General features: G+C 47.4%; 1 protein-coding gene across 1 annotated transcript in view; it reads left to right on the top strand.

Annotated features, from left to right (window-relative positions):
* TVP23A (trans-golgi network vesicle protein 23 homolog A) overlaps positions 1–17699 on the top strand; it is a 32172-nt gene extending 14473 nt beyond the window's left edge. The window contains exons 4-8 of the mRNA XM_033840168.1: positions 13521–13665; positions 14766–14855; positions 15088–15216; positions 16449–16577; positions 17640–17699. Coding sequence (XP_033696059.1) covers positions 13521–13665; positions 14766–14855; positions 15088–15216; positions 16449–16577; positions 17640–17699 — 553 coding nt within the window. The remainder of the gene's footprint in view (positions 1–13520; positions 13666–14765; positions 14856–15087; positions 15217–16448; positions 16578–17639) is intronic.
* Positions 17700–17858: the final 159 nt, after the last annotated feature.

Genomic DNA, 17858 nt, shown 5'->3' on the forward strand with positions numbered 1-17858 from the left:
CTATTTTGAGGAATGTACCTGAACTTGGGTCTGTCTTATATTATTCATGACTAGATCCAGGTCATGATTTTTGGCAGAAATGCTGCAGAAATGATGTTGTGTTCTAAAAGGCCTTTTTTTCAAGTTCTGTCACTACTAAAGGTGGCCCAGATTTGGCACTTTTTTTGCCCTCCACCACATCTTACCTGCATTTTGCTGCTCAAAGAACCCAGGCTCCTTAGAGAGGAGCCACTTCCAAATCTTGAGGCAGAAACTGGTGAGACTGCATCTGGAACATCCTTTTGTTGCCAGCAAACACAGATATTTTTTAAAGTGTCACAGGCTGTTCTAAAGAAGAAAAACTAGTTTAATGAGGCTCCCACAGTGTTTGCTAAATGAATTAATATGATTTTATTCAATTCTCTCGTTAAATAACCTGTAAGGCTCTTTGTTTCTAAGATGCTATCATTTTAAAAAATTATTTTATTGACATATAGTTGAGTTACAACGTTGTGTTAATTTCTGCTGTATAGCAAAGTGATTCCGTTATACATGTGTGTGTATATATATACACATTCTTTTTCATATTCTTTTCCATTATAGTTTATCACAGGATAATATTGAATATAGTTCCCTGTGCTATACAGTAGGAACTTATTGTTTATTCTATGTATAATAGTTTGCATAAGATGCTATCATTTGAAGGTACACTGGTTCAGTTATAGCTCTTGGGGGTGGGGAATAAACACCATATTAATATTTGCATCCTTTAGTGGATGCATCCTGATTCCAGACACATTAAAATGGTCAAAAAAGGGACTTCCCTGGTGGTCCAGTGGTAAAGAATCCGCCTTCCAATTCAGGGGACGTGGGTTTGATCCCTGGTCAGGGAACCAAGATCCTACGTGCCACTGGGCAACTAAGCCCGTATGCCACAACTGTTGAGCTCACACAGCTCAACAAGAGAGCCTGTGTGCTGCAAACTACAGAGCCCACGCGCCACAACTACAGAGCCCATGTGCCCTGGTGCCCGGCGCCTCAACGAAGATCTCATGTGCTGCAACTAAGAACTGACGCAGCCAAAAAAATAAGGAAAATAAATAAATATTTTTTTAAAATTTAAAATGGTCAAAAATAAAAATGCAGGGAAAGACAGGATTCTATTTTGCAGATGAGGAAACCGATGCTCCCAAGAGCCAGATTACAGACCCAACCTCACTTAAGGGTATTTGATGACTTCAGATCCTGCCCACTGTTGAGCAGAATCTAGTAGCTAAAGCACATTAAATAGGTGAATTCTACTCTCTGCTTCCCGTGCAAAAAAAAAAAAAAACAAACATCTCACTCAGAGTGAGGGTGACGACAAACAGGAATACACGTTTCTTACCTCCTTCAACCTCCCTGAGGTACCACCTGCTCTAAGTGCCTTCCTGCTGGCTGACTTCTGCTCTGACCTTCTGGAAAAATCAGTCCTTGGCCTCTCTGCTTTTTTCTCGCCCTCAGTTAATAACTCTGAGTCTCCTGGTTAAAAGAGGTGAGCGTAACTGCAGCTGCCCTCGTGATCTCCCCCTACCACCAGCTGTCTTCAAGTAAGACTGCAACTCTTCATTTTATCACCCGGATTCTTGGAGGAAGCTGACTCTCGTTGCCCTTTCTGCCCTTTGAAACCACCGGCCAAAACATAATGTGGATTATACAGAGTTTAAACTCTTCAACATTAGAGCCTGTATGTGTTAGCTACTGCTGTATAACAAGTTACCCCAAACTTAGCAGCTTCAGACAACAAACATTTATGATCTCACACTGTGCCTGAAGCTCAGGAAACTGGGGCAGCTTAGCTGGATAGTTCTGTCTCAGGGTCTCATGAGGCTGCTGTCATATTAAGGCTTGACTGGGGCAGGAGGAGCTGCTTCCAAGAGGGCTCCCTCGTGTGGCTGTTGGCTGGAGGCCTCAGTTTCTTAGACATGTGGACCTCTCCATAGGGCTGCTCCCAACGTGGCAGCTGGTTTCCCCCAGGGAAAGCAAGGGAGAGAGCAAAAGAGAGTGACCAAGACAGAAGCCACAGTGTCTTTTATGACCTAATATCAGGTATGATAAACAATTACTTCTAATGTGTACTATCAGTCATGCAGACCAGCCCCAGTGATGCATTGTTGGAGGGGACTGTACAAGGGTATAAATGCCAGGGGGTCGGGATCATGGGGGCCAATTCAGAGGCTGGCTACTTACAGATCCCAGCCCAAAAAAGGAACAAATGCATGTGTGTCTACAGATGTAGACACTGTACTCCAGGCCCTGATGTTAAGTAGGTGTGATTATCCCCATTTTACAGGTGAGGAAACTGAACAAGAAAGGTTGAGTCACTGGTCTAAGGTCACACAGTAAATGACAGAACTGGAATTCGAAAGGCAGTAGTCTGCTTCCTTAAAAAAAAATTATTAAAGAGTTCCAAACGTATACCAAATAGAATAATATAAATGAGCCCCATGTGGCCATCACACAGCTTCAGAAATGATCAACTCCTGAACGATCTTCTTTCATTTATACCCTGCCTCTCCCCCTCCCCCTGATTATTTTGAAACAAACCCCAGACATTACATCACTTCAAACATAAATATTGTGATGTTATCTCTAAAAGACAAGAATTGGTTTTTAAAAGCAAAACCACAATAGCATTTTCTCACTTTAAAAATGGTTAACAATTCCCATGATATTTCAATCAAGAAATACCCGGGGTCCAAATTCCCTTGATTGTCTCATAACTTTATTATTTGTTGGAACCACAATTGAATATCTTCCACATTTTGCAATTGGTGGCTGGATTTCTTAGGTCCCTTTTCATCTGTAGATTTCCCAGTCCTCTCCTTGCTCTCTCTCATTTTTTTCCCCCTTTGCAATTGATTTGTTGTTCTGTAGAGCTTCTCACAGTCTGGAAAATTGCTGATCGCAACCCTGATGTGTCCTTCAATCTTTGCCTTTGTTCCCTATGTTTCTTGAGCTTGGTGAGATTCAGGTGTGATATTTTGGGGGCACAGCTGACTTCAAGGGAGGGGGTGAGTTCTTCCATCAGGGGCTCCCAATGCCTGGTTGTCCTCAGCTGCTTCTCTTTTTTTTTTTTTTTTTTTGTGGTACGCGGGCCTCTCACTGTTGTGGCCTCTCCCGTTGCGGGGCACAGGCTCCGGACGCGCAGGCTCAGCGGCCATGGCTCACGGTCCCAGCCGCTCCGCTGCATGTGGGATCTTCCCGGACCGGGGCACGAACCCATGTCCCCTGCATCGGCAGGCGGACTCTCAACCACTGCGCCACCAGGGAAGCCCTCAGCTGCTTCTCTTGAATGCACTAGGGGCTTCAGCATGGTGGCATTCTAACGCTATCATTCTGTCTCCATTCGTAAGCTGAAGGAATCCAGAACGAGAAACTCCCCCTCTTCAAATATTTAGTCATTGCAAGATACACTTTACAGAGAAAAGACATAGTAAACGTTTGATGCTTGCTCTTCATTTTTCCGCTTTCAAGGGATGAGTTTGTTCGCCAGCATCCCCCATAAGGGACCACTGAGGGTTCTGATTAAGCATCACATGACTCACGGGCTACAACATTCTTATTGCTGCTCAAGTTGTCCCATCTTTGGCCAGTGGGAGGCTCTACCCATTGGCCGCTGAGTCTCTTGACCTGGCGCTCATGGTCTTTGACAGCTTCCTTGCAACCTGGGATGTTCCGATGTCCCAGCCTCATCAAGCTGGGATGGCCTGGAATCGCCACTTCTCCAAGCAGCCCTGGCTCCTTTGGAGAATGGAGTTTAGAAGCCACAGTCTGGTTTCCTCTCCTGTGCCAGCTCTCTGGCTCTGTGGCTAGGAAGTGCATCAAGCAGGGCTGATAGCATCTCTTAGTGGACGTATTTTGGGGATTCACTGTTGTCACCAAGCACGGGTCCCTTTCAGTTGACTTGCAGTTCATCGGGGCAGCCAACAGGAGGGGCAGCTATGAAACTCTGGGCTGAGATTGTGTGGCTGATTCTGCCACTCAGAGCAGCTGCCAGCCCATGATGCGCCTCCTCCGTGCAAATCAGAAAAGATGGTCCTTCCATGGGCAGCAGTTCTCTCCAGGGCCTGCAGCTGGAGAGCAGAGCACGCACCTGATTCCAGCAGCGCATCACCTGGGCAATTGCTTCTTTGCTCTGACCCTGGGGCAGTTCACTTCACCTCCCTGAGCTCCCGACTCATCTGCAAAATGGCTCTCTGTCCCTTTCCAACCTCGCTGCTTATTTTCTTTGGGCTCATTTGTCCCCAGGCGGGTGTTATGGGTTGACTTGTATCCTCCCCGAAAGAGATATATGGACGTCCTAACCTGCAGTACCTCAAAACGTGACTTCATTTGGAAATAGGGGTTTTGCAGATGTAATTAGTTAAGATGAGGTCATCCTGGAGTAGGGTGGGCCCCTAGTCCTAGATGACTGGTGTCATTATAAAAAGATGGCCATGTGAAGACAAACACTTGGAGAAGGCCATGAGACAACACAGGCAGAGGTTGGAGCGAGGCAGCTACAAGCCAGGGAAGGCCAAGGGTGCCAGTTGTCATCAGAAGGTAGGAGAGAGTCCTGGGATAGATTATCCCCCAGAAGGAACCAATCCTGCAGACAGAGATTTTGGTGTTTGTTTTGTTTTGCTTTGTTGTTTTGAGCACAGCGAAAAAGGCAGGTTCTAAGACAACGTGATTTTGGTGTTTGAAGTTGCCCAGTTTGCTGTGCATTGTTACAACAGCCCTGGGAAATGGGTACAGCAGTGACTGCTTTCCCCTGTTCCCTGCTACTCCGAGGGTGGTCCATGGACCTGCAACATCAGCATCACCTGGGTGCTCATTAAAATGCATCTCAGGCCCCATCCCAGACCTCCTGAATCAGCGTCTGCATTTAAAAAGAGAGCCGGGTGGTTTGTTTGTGGAGAAGCACTGCATTATATAACAGGAAGGTGGCGGAATGCTTAGCCCCCAGGGCAAATGCACAGTTATTTCTGTTCATAGTTGGTACTGAACTCTCACTGCCCACCAGGCAGTATCCCCAGCCCTTTATGTACATCATGATTCTCATGTAATCTTCCCGGCAGCTCCGTGCACTCGGTACTTCCCGGTGTGTGCACTGCACTACTCCAGGGAACACGATTCACACTGACTATGATGGAATGATGCCCCCCGGTGTTGTGCAACTCAGCATCCCTGACTCTTATTATCCCATTTTATAGATGAGGAAACTGTGACGCACAGCGAGGTTAAGTCACTTGCTCAAGGTCACACAGGTCCTCAGTGGTGGAGCTGGGATTTGAATCTGCTAATTTGTCTCTGAACTTGTACCCAGGACCTTTTACTCACCGCCCAACCCCTCTCTCTAAAGGAGAGCCAGTGAAGGCCGCGTCTTTTCTCCCGCCATTTCTTTTCTCTTTTAAATTGTAAAATGCACATAGCGTCAAAGTGATGTTTTTAACCATTTTATTTTATGTATTCATTTTTTTGGCTGCATCACGTGGCTCGTGAGATCCTAGTTCCCTAACCAGGGATCAAACCTGGGCCCTTGGCAGTGAAAGTGCTGAATCCTAAATGCCAGACCGCTGGGAAGTCCCTTAACCATTTTAAAGTGAACGATTCAATGGCATTTAGGACATTCACAATGTTAAGCAGCCATCATCACTATTCCATTCCAGAGTATTTTTATCACCCCAAAAGGAAACCCCATAGCTGTTAAGCAGACACTCCCCGTTCCCCCAAGCCCCCGGCAGCCAGTGTTCTGCTTTCTGTCTCTATGAACTGGCCTATTCTGGACATTTCAAGAATGGAATCCTACAATATGGGGCCTTTTCTGTCTGGCTTCTTTGACTTAGTATGTTTTCAAGGTCCCTCCATGTTGTCGCATGCATCAGTACTCCAATAATTCTTTTCATGTTTTTTTTTTTTAAGTTGTGGTCAAACGTACATAGCAAAAAAATCTACCATTTTAACCATTTTCAACTCAGTGGCAATAAGTCCATTCACGCTGTTGTGTCACCGTCACCACCATCCATCTCTAGAACCGCTTCGTCACCCTAAACTGAGAGCTTGTGTCCATGGAGCAATCACTCCCCATTTCCTCCTCCCGCCAGCCCCCAGGAGCCTCTGTTCTACTTTCTGTCTCTATGAATTTGCCTTTTCTGGGTAGCTTAGGTTAAGTGGAGTCATACAGTATCTGTGCTTTCGTGTCTGGCTTCTTTCCCTGAGCCTAAGGTTTTCAAGGTTCGCCCACATTGTAGCAGGTATCTGTGCTTCATTCCTTTTTATGGCTGAGTGACGTCCCATTGCGTGGACAGGCCACATTTTGCTCATCTGCTTGTCCGCTGATGGACATTTGGGTGGTTTCCACCTTTCGGTGATGGTGAATGTGGCTGCCGTGGACATGCGTGTACACGTTTTTGTTTGAAGGCTTGTTTTCAGCTCTTTTGTTTTCCCATTTCTTCTGAAAACTCTGGGTCTTTAAGGAATTTGGCCCGTGGTTCCAGCAGCAGCAGCAGGGGGCAGTGAGCAGTAGCTGGGGTGGAGGTAGGGGAATTGGCCTGGGTGCCCCCAGGGGAGAGGTGAGGGTCCTTGCACAGGGCCCATCCAGGGCCGAGCGGCCAGGGGCCCGCTGACATTTTGCCGGCGTTTTGCTGCCACGCATACCCAGCCAATAAAGTTGGAGTGTCTCTCTAAAAAGAAAGAAAGAACAGAAACTAGAGGGAAGACTTAGTGCCCAGAGGGACGTCTGTTCTTTTATTCGCTTCCACACTCAAACCTCTATTGTGCTGACCTTTGAATCAAAGCTATGAGGACTTAGCAATCAGCATCTGCTCAGACATCCCAACAGCCTTAAACCTGCCCGTCCCGGGCCCAGATGTCGGGGGAGGAGGAGGATGTGCTGTCATTTGAAGCAAGAAGTTGGAGTCTGAAGGATGACGGAGCTGTTGTTGCATCTGGAGCATTCTAGAGAACAGTCCCGCCCCCATGGCGCACGCCCTGGGTTAGCCAGGCCCACACGGTTTCTGAAGGGCTCATAGGCTCCTCTGCTTTTTTGGGTGTGGTTTCCTTCCTTCCTGCTTTGTTCCCCGAACTGAGTTTATCTTGAAAATGGAACAAAGGAGGGCTCCTGGATGGCAGTGAGCATACAGATCACCTGGGGTCTTGTTAACATGAAGATTCGGGCTCAGGGGGCCTGGGGTGGGGCTGCTGATCCTGCATTTCTAACAGGCTCCAGGGCACGTGGGGAGCAGGTGGATGGGCCGAGGGCTGGGCAGATGTGGTCTTAGCCGTCTCTCCGTCACACCTCGGAGTCCCCTTCCTCCCACGTCTTCCTGGTGTTACGCTGCTGTTAGCAGAAGAGCCACCTGACTCTAAGTGGGTGTCGGGGCTGAAGAAATAAATAGCAGCATCGTACTTCTTTTCAACAACAGGGAAAAACATCTAACGGAAGACATCCAAAAAGATCGTCACCTGCCGAGGCTTTTTCTCACTTTCTCTCCTGTTCTCAAAGATCTCGACCGTGAATGAATCAAACAATAAATAGAGTGATATTAACCACAGTGACCTGAGGCCCCCTCTGCTCTGGAATCGTAGGTAGCTTTCATCCCAGAAGCCTTGGACGTCTGAGGTTAAATGTAACTCTCCCATTTTATAGATGAGTAAACTGAGGCTCTGAGTGGTTTAGTGCCCTGTCCAGGACCATGTGTGCAGCAAGGATGGAGCATGAATGTGGATCCGGGTTCTCTGGCTTCCACTGTACCCACTGTCCAGGTAGGGGCCAGAGTGGGCATTTTTACTCCACAGAGAGTGGTGGCCCTTTTTTTTGCATAGGGACTGGTAAGCCCAGACGAAAGGACCTGCTTTCTGGAATTTTCTCACACATTCAACTGTAATGGCCAATTACTCAACTGGGGATTTTTAGGTCTGAATTTATTTTTATTTGGACCACAGATGGCCCCCAGAATATCAATGGGCTCGTTTTTTTCTGAAACGCGTCTTGCCTCAATGCAAAGTTGAGGCTGCCTCTGATCATTTCTTTGTTGTTCTATTTTTTAATTCAAATTTACATAAAAGTACAGAGAACAATGACCCTGGTATTCCCTTTGCCCTGCTCAGTCATGATCAGCACGTGACCAGCCTGTTTCGTCTTCACCCCCATCCACTCCCCACCCCCGGATTATCTTGAAACAAATTCTAGACATCATCTCAGATGCTATTTTCGTAGCAAAGTGAAGCAAGGAGAAAAGATACCATCTTTCCTCAGACCTTTGCCACAGTGAAAAGCATAAGACTTTGCAGAGTGTCTGAAAGAGAATTTAAAATAGGACGTCTGATGAGGAAGTCAGTCTTCAAAGTATTTGAAACCAATAAAGGGCAACTTTCAAAGAGACTATTAGATCACTGCTGAATTGAGGATTAAATCAACCTTCCCCCACCCGGCCCCAAATCAAACGTGCTTTAGAAGTTTGTGGGAAGGGGGATGCGTAGGGTGCCTGTGGGATGCAGTCCTCCCCACGCCCACCACCGACTTTACTCTGTCTAGACAGGGCACCGCCCCCAAACTGTGTCCATTTTTTAGAGCGGTTTTAGGTTTACAGAAAAACGGAGCAAAAAGTACAGAGAATTCCCATAAGCCCCTCCCCACCACAAAGTTCCCCCTATTATGAACATCTTGCATTCGTGTCATCCATTTGTTATGATGAGCCAGTACATTATTATTAACTAAAGTCCATAGTTTCCATCAGGGTTCACTCTTGGAATTGTACCTTCCACAGGCTTTGACAAATGTATAATACAGTATCATACAGACTAGTTTCACTGCCCTAAACATCCCCTGGGCTCCAATTATTCATCCTCCCTCTCCCCTAATCCCTGGCAACCACTGACCTTTTTACTCTCTCTATAGCTAAGTCTTTTCCAAAATGTCATAGAGTTAGAATCATACAGTATGTAGTCTTTTCAGCCTGGCTTCTTTTACGGTGTCATATGCATGAAGGTTCCTCCATGTCTTTTCATGGCTTGGGAGCTCATTACTTTTTCGCGCTGAATAACGGTCCATTGTGTGGATGTACTATGATGTATCCATTCACCTATTGAAGGACATCTTAGTCGGTTCCAATCTGGGGCAACTATGACTAAAGGTGCTAGAAACATCTGTGTGCTGGTTTTTGTGCGGATGTAAGTTTTCAACTCCTTTGGGTAAATAGGAGTGCAGTTGCTGGGCTGTAGCTCGTGTAGAAATTTTAGGGTGACTTGCAGAGATTCTTCTTTGGTCAATGGCTTCGATCAGAATTTTTATTGAGGTGTAGCATACATACAGGAAAGGGCACTAATCCTAAATCCACAGTTGGATGAATTTTTTTTTTTTTTTTTTTTTTTTTTTTTTTTGCGGTACGCGGGCCTCTCACTGCTGTGGCCTCTCCCGTTGCGGAGCACAGGCTCCGGACGCGCAGGCCCAGCGGCCATGGCTCACGGGCCCAGCCGCTCCGCGGCATGTGGGATCTTCCCGGACCGGGGCACGAACCCGTGTCCCCTGCATCGGCAGGCGGACTCTCAACCACTGCGCCACCAGGGAAGCCCTGGATGAATTTTTATACACATGCCCACACAGGTCAAGATGCGGAGCACCTCCAGCATTGGCGGCCCCCTTGTGCGCCTTCCCAGTTGCTGGCCCTCTACCATCCCCAGAGAGAACACTGCTCTGACCTCTAGCACAATCCATTGTTTCTGCCAGTCGGGCAGCTCCCACCCTGCAGCTTTGGAAAGGGGATTTTTTGGGGGTGCGGGTGGAGAGAAGAGGCCGTGAGTGACAGTTTGCTTCATTTTGGTTTGTTTTGAATGGAGCCTAATTTTATCACCAAGTTCTTCTTGCCCATCCAGAGCAGGGATTGGCACAAGTTCTGGGTAAATATTTTCGGCTTTGCCAGCAATTGAGTGAGCGTGGCTGCGTTCTAATAAAACTTTATTTACAGAAATAGGAAGTGGGCCAGATTTGGCCCTTGGGCTGGAGTTTGTGAATCCAGGGTAGAACAGTGCTTTTCCTTCGCAAAGTTCATGTCCAGGCCCCACTCCAGATCTGAATCTGCATGTCCCGGGTCCAGGGCAGTGTTGCGTGCGTTTTAAGGCCTTCTCGGGTAACTTTCAAGCACATTCCATGAGAACCTACCGGGTTTCCCTCCAAGGTGGGGGACAAGGCATGTCCTGGGCCCAGAACTGTGAAAGTGGATTTAAATTTAAACAGAAGCCCAGCTAGACCCTCCCCACCTTGACTTAGGTGATCTCATTTCTCCTTTCTCCATCAGTCATTCTCTCCTCCTCCTCTTGAGATAACAGGCTTCTGCCTGGCGGGTGGAGGGAGCGAGATGGATACTGACCAGAAAATACTCACGTTGAGGATAAGGAAGTTTCGTTGGTGAAAGTGGAGGGGCTGGGGGAATATGGGGAGATCAGGAGTCTTGGGGGATCCCTGCACGGTTGAAAAGTCAGCCCCTGGGGAGTGAGAGAGAGAAGGTTGTGGTCAGAGGGGGAATTTTACAGTTTGGCTCCTTGGAACGGTTTTGAGTGACAGTGAGACTGTCAGCTGTTCACAATGACTGAGCATGGTGGGTGTTTCAGGCATTACATACCTGCTACCTTCACTTGATCTTTTTAATCGAATACCCTCGGCAGTGGCTCCTCTGGGCATTCCCATTTTACAGAAGTGGAGACTGAGGCGGTGAGAGGTTCCGTAGCTTAGGTTGGAGCCGGGATTTGGACCCTGGCAGTCAGGCACCTCTGTACTGTTTGCCTCTCAAGGGGGTGACCAGGTGGATGCCTGGGAGGGGGGAGTTGGAAGCTGGTGGCATTGAGAGGTGGAGGGGACTGTCGGCGCGTGTGTGCTCCGTGGCTGCGGAGGTGGCAGGAGAAAAGGCTGGGGGGGACGGAGGACCCCATGTCAGGGAAGGGTGGGCAGGCTCAAGCCATGGCCTTCAAAACTCTCCAAACTAGAAAGCTGATCTGAGACCACATCCACGTTAGCGGTGGGGCACAGGCTGGGCAAACTGCAGAGGTGGACAGAGTGAGGGTTTGGAGGGTTGCCCAGAGAACAACCCGCGTAAAACAGGATCAAAACAATGGAAGTACAACGGGCATCCTTTTCTACTTGCTTTGGATAATTATAACAACAGCAAGAACAACAATAATAAGACCTTCCATTCAAGTTACGGAAACAGTCAACCAGGACCCAACTAAATAAACAGAACCTTCCAACAGGTGGAATTTTTCTTGCATTTTATTTCAGGAAACCACAGTCAAAAATAGAAAACCAGTGGGTGGGCAGGGGATTTATTTGAATGCATAACTTCCAGGTTTCACCCTGGATCAGTGCACACTTGGGTCTCTTGTAAACCTTTTAAGTCTGTATTGTTCTACAACAGAGATCCCCAACCCCCAGGCCACAGACCAGTACCAGTCCGTGGCCTGTTAGGAACCAGGCCGCACAGCCACAGGTGAGCGAGCGAAGCTTCATCTGCCGCTCGCGCCCCATCACTCACATTACCGCCCAAACCATTCTCCCACCCAGCACACCCCACCCCCGCCTCGTCCACGGAAACATTGTCTTCCATGAAATCTGTCTCTGGTGCCAAAAAGGACAGATGTCCCCAGTGAGCCTGAAGGGACTGGATTATAAGGTTCAACACAACAAATATTTGCCGAGAATCTTAATGCCAGGTGCTCTGGGGGATATAAAATTATTGAAAACATGGTCTCTGCCCTCGAAGGATGTTCAGTTATTGGAAAAGGACTCATTTATCTTGGAGTGAAGGGGGCAAAATTGTACTTAGACAATTAGTTGAAAGATCCTCAATAAGGTTTAAGGTGAAAAGGGTATAAGAGACTCCCAAGAGTCTTAACTTCTGGAACATTCCAGGTTTGGAAGTGCTACGTGATCATGTCTAATTCTTAAATGCCAGGTACGGTCGCCAGGAGAGCTCAGCATCTGAAAGGCACAGGTGAGAACGTTCTGGAGGACAGCTGGGGTTCCGCACAGCCCCTTCTTCCTTTAGAACATGAGGAGTAAATGCAGATGTCATTACACATCCTGCCTCTGAATCTTAGCTGACGCTCCCTTGGGCGTCAGAAACCCACGGTTCTATAGGAGCCTCCTGGGTGCTTACCCTGACCACCTTCCTTCTCGGAAGGTCAAGCAGGCTTGTCCCCCACAGGCCTGCTGGCTACCTTTGCTCCCCCTGATGTGGCAAGCCGGAGGCTCACAGGCCAGTGTGCAGCACAGCCTGTGGCATTTTTGTTAACATAATTAGTGACCTTTGTGTAAAAATCCGATTTCCCATGAAAAGTCTGTGTTTCTGGCTTCCCGTCAAGATATCGGATCTGGCACTACTAGGTGAGGTTTGCTGAGTAGAGTCGCCTGCCCTCCCCGCCCAGCAATGTATTGCCACCCGTCATGGGGCTCACAGGGTTGCTTTTTATTTTTTTAAAGATAGTTTCTTTTTAATTGTATAGAAGTTTTTTAAAAAAAAATTTATTATAGTTGATTTACAACGTTGTTAATTACTGCTGTACAGCAGAGTGACTCAGTTATACATATATAAACATTATTTTTAAAAATTCGTATTATTTTATTTTTATTTTTTGGCTGCATCGGGTCTTAGTTGCGGTGCTCGGGCTCTTCGTTGTGGTGCGCAGGCTTCTCTCTAGTTGAGGCGCAAGGGCTCAGTAGTTAGGCACACGGGCTTAGTTGCCCCGTGGCATGTGGGATCTTAGTTCCCCAACCAGGGATGGAACCAGTGTCCTCTGCGTTGGAAGGCAGATTCTTAACCACTGGACCACCAGGGAAGTCCCTATATACATTCTTTTTCATATTGTTTTCCATTATTGTTTATCACAGGGTATTGAATATTGTTCCCTGTGCTATACAGTAGGACTTGTTGATCCATCCTATATATAATAGTTTGCATCTGCTAATCCCCAACTCCCAGCCCATCCCTCCCCCACCCCCTCCTCCTTGCGCACAGCTGCTTTCTGGCTCCAGCGTTGAAATGCAGCTCATCACAAGTGGCCGGGGGTTGGCGCCGACTTGTGCATGTCGTGCTCGCTTCCCTCCATCAGGAACACGAGGCCCCCACTGATGTGAGGCTTCTGCACCCGTGGGCTGCACATGGCCGCGCTGTTCAGTCACTGGCGGAATAACCCAGCATTTCCCTTTGGGGAATTGGTCACTGTCGCTGCTAGGCAGGAAGGTGGTGATCACTGTCACCGACACAGCTTACTTCAAAGGTGACCCGTTTGCAAACAGGGCAGGTGATATTTGGAGTCAAATTAGGGGAAAGTACTGGATTCTTTAAGAGGGTGGGGAAAAAATGCTGGTGTGATGAGGATTGTTTCGAGCCTTCTAGGTTAGCGCTGCAGCCTGAAAGAGTTTGGGTTTAAATGTATGCGGAACACGTGGGACACGGAAACCGCAGAGTGAGTTCAGCCACTGCCCTTTGGGCCCTGGAGTGAGGGGGCTCTGGGTTCTTCCCTAGGCACCCGGTGGCCACGTTTTTCCACCTGTTTTTCCGAGTGAGTGCCACCATCACCTATGTGGGCTGTGACTGGTTCAGCAGAAGCTTCGTGGGCTGTTTTGTCACCGTGCTTCTCCTCCTGTCCTTCGACTTCTGGTCTGTGAAGGTAAGGCCCCCTCACCTGTGACAGCCTCGCTCCTGAAACACGTGGCTGCGTTTCCAGATGCTCACAGTTCTGATGCATGTGGCTGATTTGGGCTCAGAGGCACTTTGGTTTAAACTGCTGATGTGTACTTAAGAATACTAAGCTGAATACTGTCACTTAAAGTTAGAGAAAAAAATACATTGCTTAGTCGAATAAATGGCTTCTGTCATGCTTGCAAACATGTAGTATATGAGGGTGACAACTCCATAGGGCTTTGGATTTTTTGTAAATTTTACATATGACATAATATTATAAATAATATATTTTAAAATTCCATATAATATGAATATATATGTGTGTGTGTGTGTGTGTGTCTGGGGAGTCCTTTTTTTCATGAGTGAAACTTTGTTTTTAAAATTTTTATTGGAGTATAGTTGATTTACAATGTTGTGTTACTTTTCTGCTGTACAGCAAAGTGAGTCAGTTATACAGTTATACATATACATATATCCATTCTTTTTTAGATTCTTTTCCCATATAGGTCATTACAGAATATTGAGTAGAGTTCATGTGCTATACAGTAGGTCCTTATTAATTATCTATTTTAGATATAGTAGTGCGTATATGTCAATCCCAATCTCCCAATTTATCCCTCCCTCCCCTTCCCCACTGGTAACCATAAGATTCTTTTCTACATCTGTGACTATTTCTGTTTCATTAATAAGTTCATTTGTACCACATTTTTAGATTCCACATATAAGCAATATCATATGATATTTGTCCTTCTCTTTCTGAGTTACTTCACTCAGTGTGAAAATCTCTAGGTCCATCCATGTTGCTGCAAATGGCGTTATTTCATTCTTTTTTATGGCTGGGTAATACTCCATTTTATATATGTACCACATCTTCTTTGTCCATTCTTCTGTCGATGGACATTTAGGTTGCTTTTTAAGGTAAGCTTAGTTAAGAATTAGAGGCCTCAAAACTGATTTTGAGAAAGCCCCACAGTTCAGTTCCCCTCTCCTCCTTCTCACGGTGCAAGTTTGGCATGAAATGGTGACTTTTATTCATCAATGAATGACCCGTGGCCTGCTTGGAGACATTCTGTCCATTTTCCTCAGAATGTAACCGGACGACTCCTGGTGGGCCTTCGCTGGTGGAACCAGATCGACGAAGATGGGAAAAGCCACTGGATTTTTGAAGCCAGAAAGGTATTCTCCAATACGTGTCAAGCTAGAACGGGAAAATGGCCGTGGAAAGTTCCCATGGGTTCCTTTTGAGCTTTGTGGGATCTGATCCCCGCCATACACAAAGCCCACTGATGCTGGCGCTCCGTTCAAAGTCACATGTGGCAGAAGCACGTGTGACGTGAACAAAAATCCTAGCACACTCCTTTGCAACCATTTTCGCTAGTATTGAAACCGAATCACTTTCCCGCCACAGGTCTCTCCAAATACCGTGGCTGCCACAGAGGCAGAAGCTCGGGTCTTCTGGCTCGGCCTCATCATCTGCCCCATGATTTGGATCGTGTTCTTTTTTAGCTCCTTATTTTCCTTGAAGCTCAAGTGGCTGGTAAGGCAACATTTGCTTGAAACATCTGTGTAGAACCGGTGGTTGCAGGAGCGTGTTTTTGCTATTGATCGACCCATCAATCGAAACAACTTTGAGATAGAATTCACATACCAGGCCGTGCACCCATTAATGTGTACAATTCAGGGGCTTCTAGTCTATTCACAGGGTTGTGCAACCATCACCACAATCAGTTTTAGGGTATTTTCATCACCCCGGAAGGAAACCTTGAGCCCTTCAGCCATCACCCTCCCCATACACGTGTCCCCCCCGCCCCTGCCACCCACTGATTTCTCTGTTTCTATAGATTTGGCTATTCTGGACATTTTCTGTAAAAGAATCATATAATATGCAGTCTTGTGTGACTGAGCCCTTTCACTTCGTATTGTTTTCAGGGTTCATCTCTGTTGTAGCTGGTGTCAGTGCTGCTTTCTTTTTTATGGATGAATACTATTCCACGGTATTAGACCACATTTTGTTTATCCATTTATCCATCAGTGAGATAATCAATGGTTATTTGTTTCCAGCTTTTGGCTCTGAATAATGCTGCTGAGAGAGGAGTTTTTAGAAAAAGTGCATGACGTCCTACCTTGGATAGGGAACCCTTCCTCAGTAGGAATAAGCTAGCCTCAGGGTTCTGCAGTTTTATTTCAGAGTTATCATATTGCATTGCCATGATCTGAGTCATTCAGTGAGGAAACAAAATATCTATGGACAGTCTGAGCAACAGCATAAAAAAGTGTGGGCTGGGCTTCCCTGGTGGTGCAGTGGTTGAGAGTCTGCCTGCCGATGCAGGGGACATGGTTTCGTGCCCGGGTCCGGGAAGATCCCACATGCCGCGGAGCGGCTGGGCCCGTGAGCCATGGCCGCTGAGCCTGCGCGTCCGGAGCCTGTGCTCCGCAACGGGAGAGGCCACAACAGTGAGAGGCCCGCGTACCGCAAAAAAAAAAGTGTGGGCTCTGGAGTCTGGATCACGGCTCAGCCTCGCTCCAGCTCTGCGACCTCAGGCAACTTTAGCTTCCCTGAGCTTCCATGTTCTCCCTGTAAAATGGGATAATAACGGCCCCAACCTCTCGGGTTCCTGGTGATTAAAAGCGGTCCATGAGTATTTGTAAGCACTCCATAGAGGTTGGCTATTACTAGCAGGTGTGGGCTGGAGCCACTCCTACTTGCTTTGGGAGGAATATTTCAATACGTGCTCTTAGGAGAATTACATTTGCTTTGTCTGAGCGCAGGCCCTTGTGATAGCTGGGATTTCTCTCCAAGCCGCTAACCTGTACGGCTACGTCCTTTGTAAGATGGGAGGCGAGAGTGACATCAGCAAAGTCACAGCCAGTTTTCTGTCCCAGACGGTGCTCCAGACGGTGAGTTATTGAAGTCTGATTCCTGGACCCCTGATCTCCAGACACTTAAAAGTCAAGGAGGCCTGTTGGCAATGGCAGGTTTTGATGTTTTCCATATCAGCCAGGCCTCCATGGTTAGTTGCATTTTTGTGTGTGTGGTTAAAATATACCCAACAAAATTTACCCTTTTAACCATTTTTAAGTGTACAGTTCAGGGCTTCCCTGGTGGTGCAGAGGTTAAGAATCCGCCTGCCAATGCAGGGGACACGGGTTCGAGCCCTGGTCCAGGAAGATCCCACATGCCACGGAGCAACTAAGCCCGTGCGCCACAACTACTGAGCCTGCGCTCTAGAGCCCGTGAGCCACAACTACTGAGCCCGCGAGCCACAACTACTGAAGCCCGCATGCCTAGAGCTTGTGTTTTGCAACATGAGAAGCCACCGCAATGAGAAGCCTACGCCCTGCAATGAAGAGTAGCCCCCACTCGCCGCAACTAGAGAAAACCTGTGCGCAGCAACGAAGACCCAACGCAGCCAAAAAAAAAGAAAAAAAAAGGCAGAGTTCTTTAAAAAAATGTGTACAGTTCAGTATATCCACATCATCATGTCACCACAACTCTGATCTTCACAAACCAAAACTCTGTACCCACTGAATGTTTAACTCCCTATTCCCCACCCTTCCCCCCACCAACAAGCTCCAGGTAACCACCTACTTCCTGTCCCCATGCATCTGATGACTCTAGGGACCTCACCTAAGTGGAATCATACAGCGCTTGTCTTTTTGTGACTGCCATTGTCAGTTTTGAGTGATTTCTTTAAACGACAGAATTAAGAACCATAACGTATTTTTTTTTAAAACCTAGCCTTAGTTCTAGGAGAGAAATAGATCTTCTAAATTTGACCAGGCTCTTCCTGAAATGGTCTGAACCATCTTAAATGTGAACAGTGCAGCTTCACACCAAGACCTTGAGCAACCAGCCCTACAGGCTTTCAGTTCACTGTGGGTTTGCTCTGGCCTTGAATCAGCGGGATCAGGCCACACACATGTGAGACAGAAAGCCAGGGCAGCCTCTTCCCCTTGCAGGCCTGTCCAAGAGACTTCCAGAAGCCTGGCCTTGAGGGGCTGGAGATTCACAAGTATTAGGTAAGAGGTGGGATCGAGGTGGCGGCCTGGACGGTGCAGGGCCGGGGGCTCCCGTGGAAGCGCAGCTCCCCTGGGTTCAGCTGGGCCTGTGGTCTGGGTGGGCCCTTTAGAGGGGTCCCACCTTCCTCACCTTGAACAGGTGGATTTGACTCTATGTAG

Source organism: Tursiops truncatus, chromosome 15, assembly GCF_011762595.2.
Source record: "Tursiops truncatus isolate mTurTru1 chromosome 15, mTurTru1.mat.Y, whole genome shotgun sequence".
Taxonomy (NCBI): domain Eukaryota; kingdom Metazoa; phylum Chordata; class Mammalia; order Artiodactyla; family Delphinidae; genus Tursiops; species Tursiops truncatus.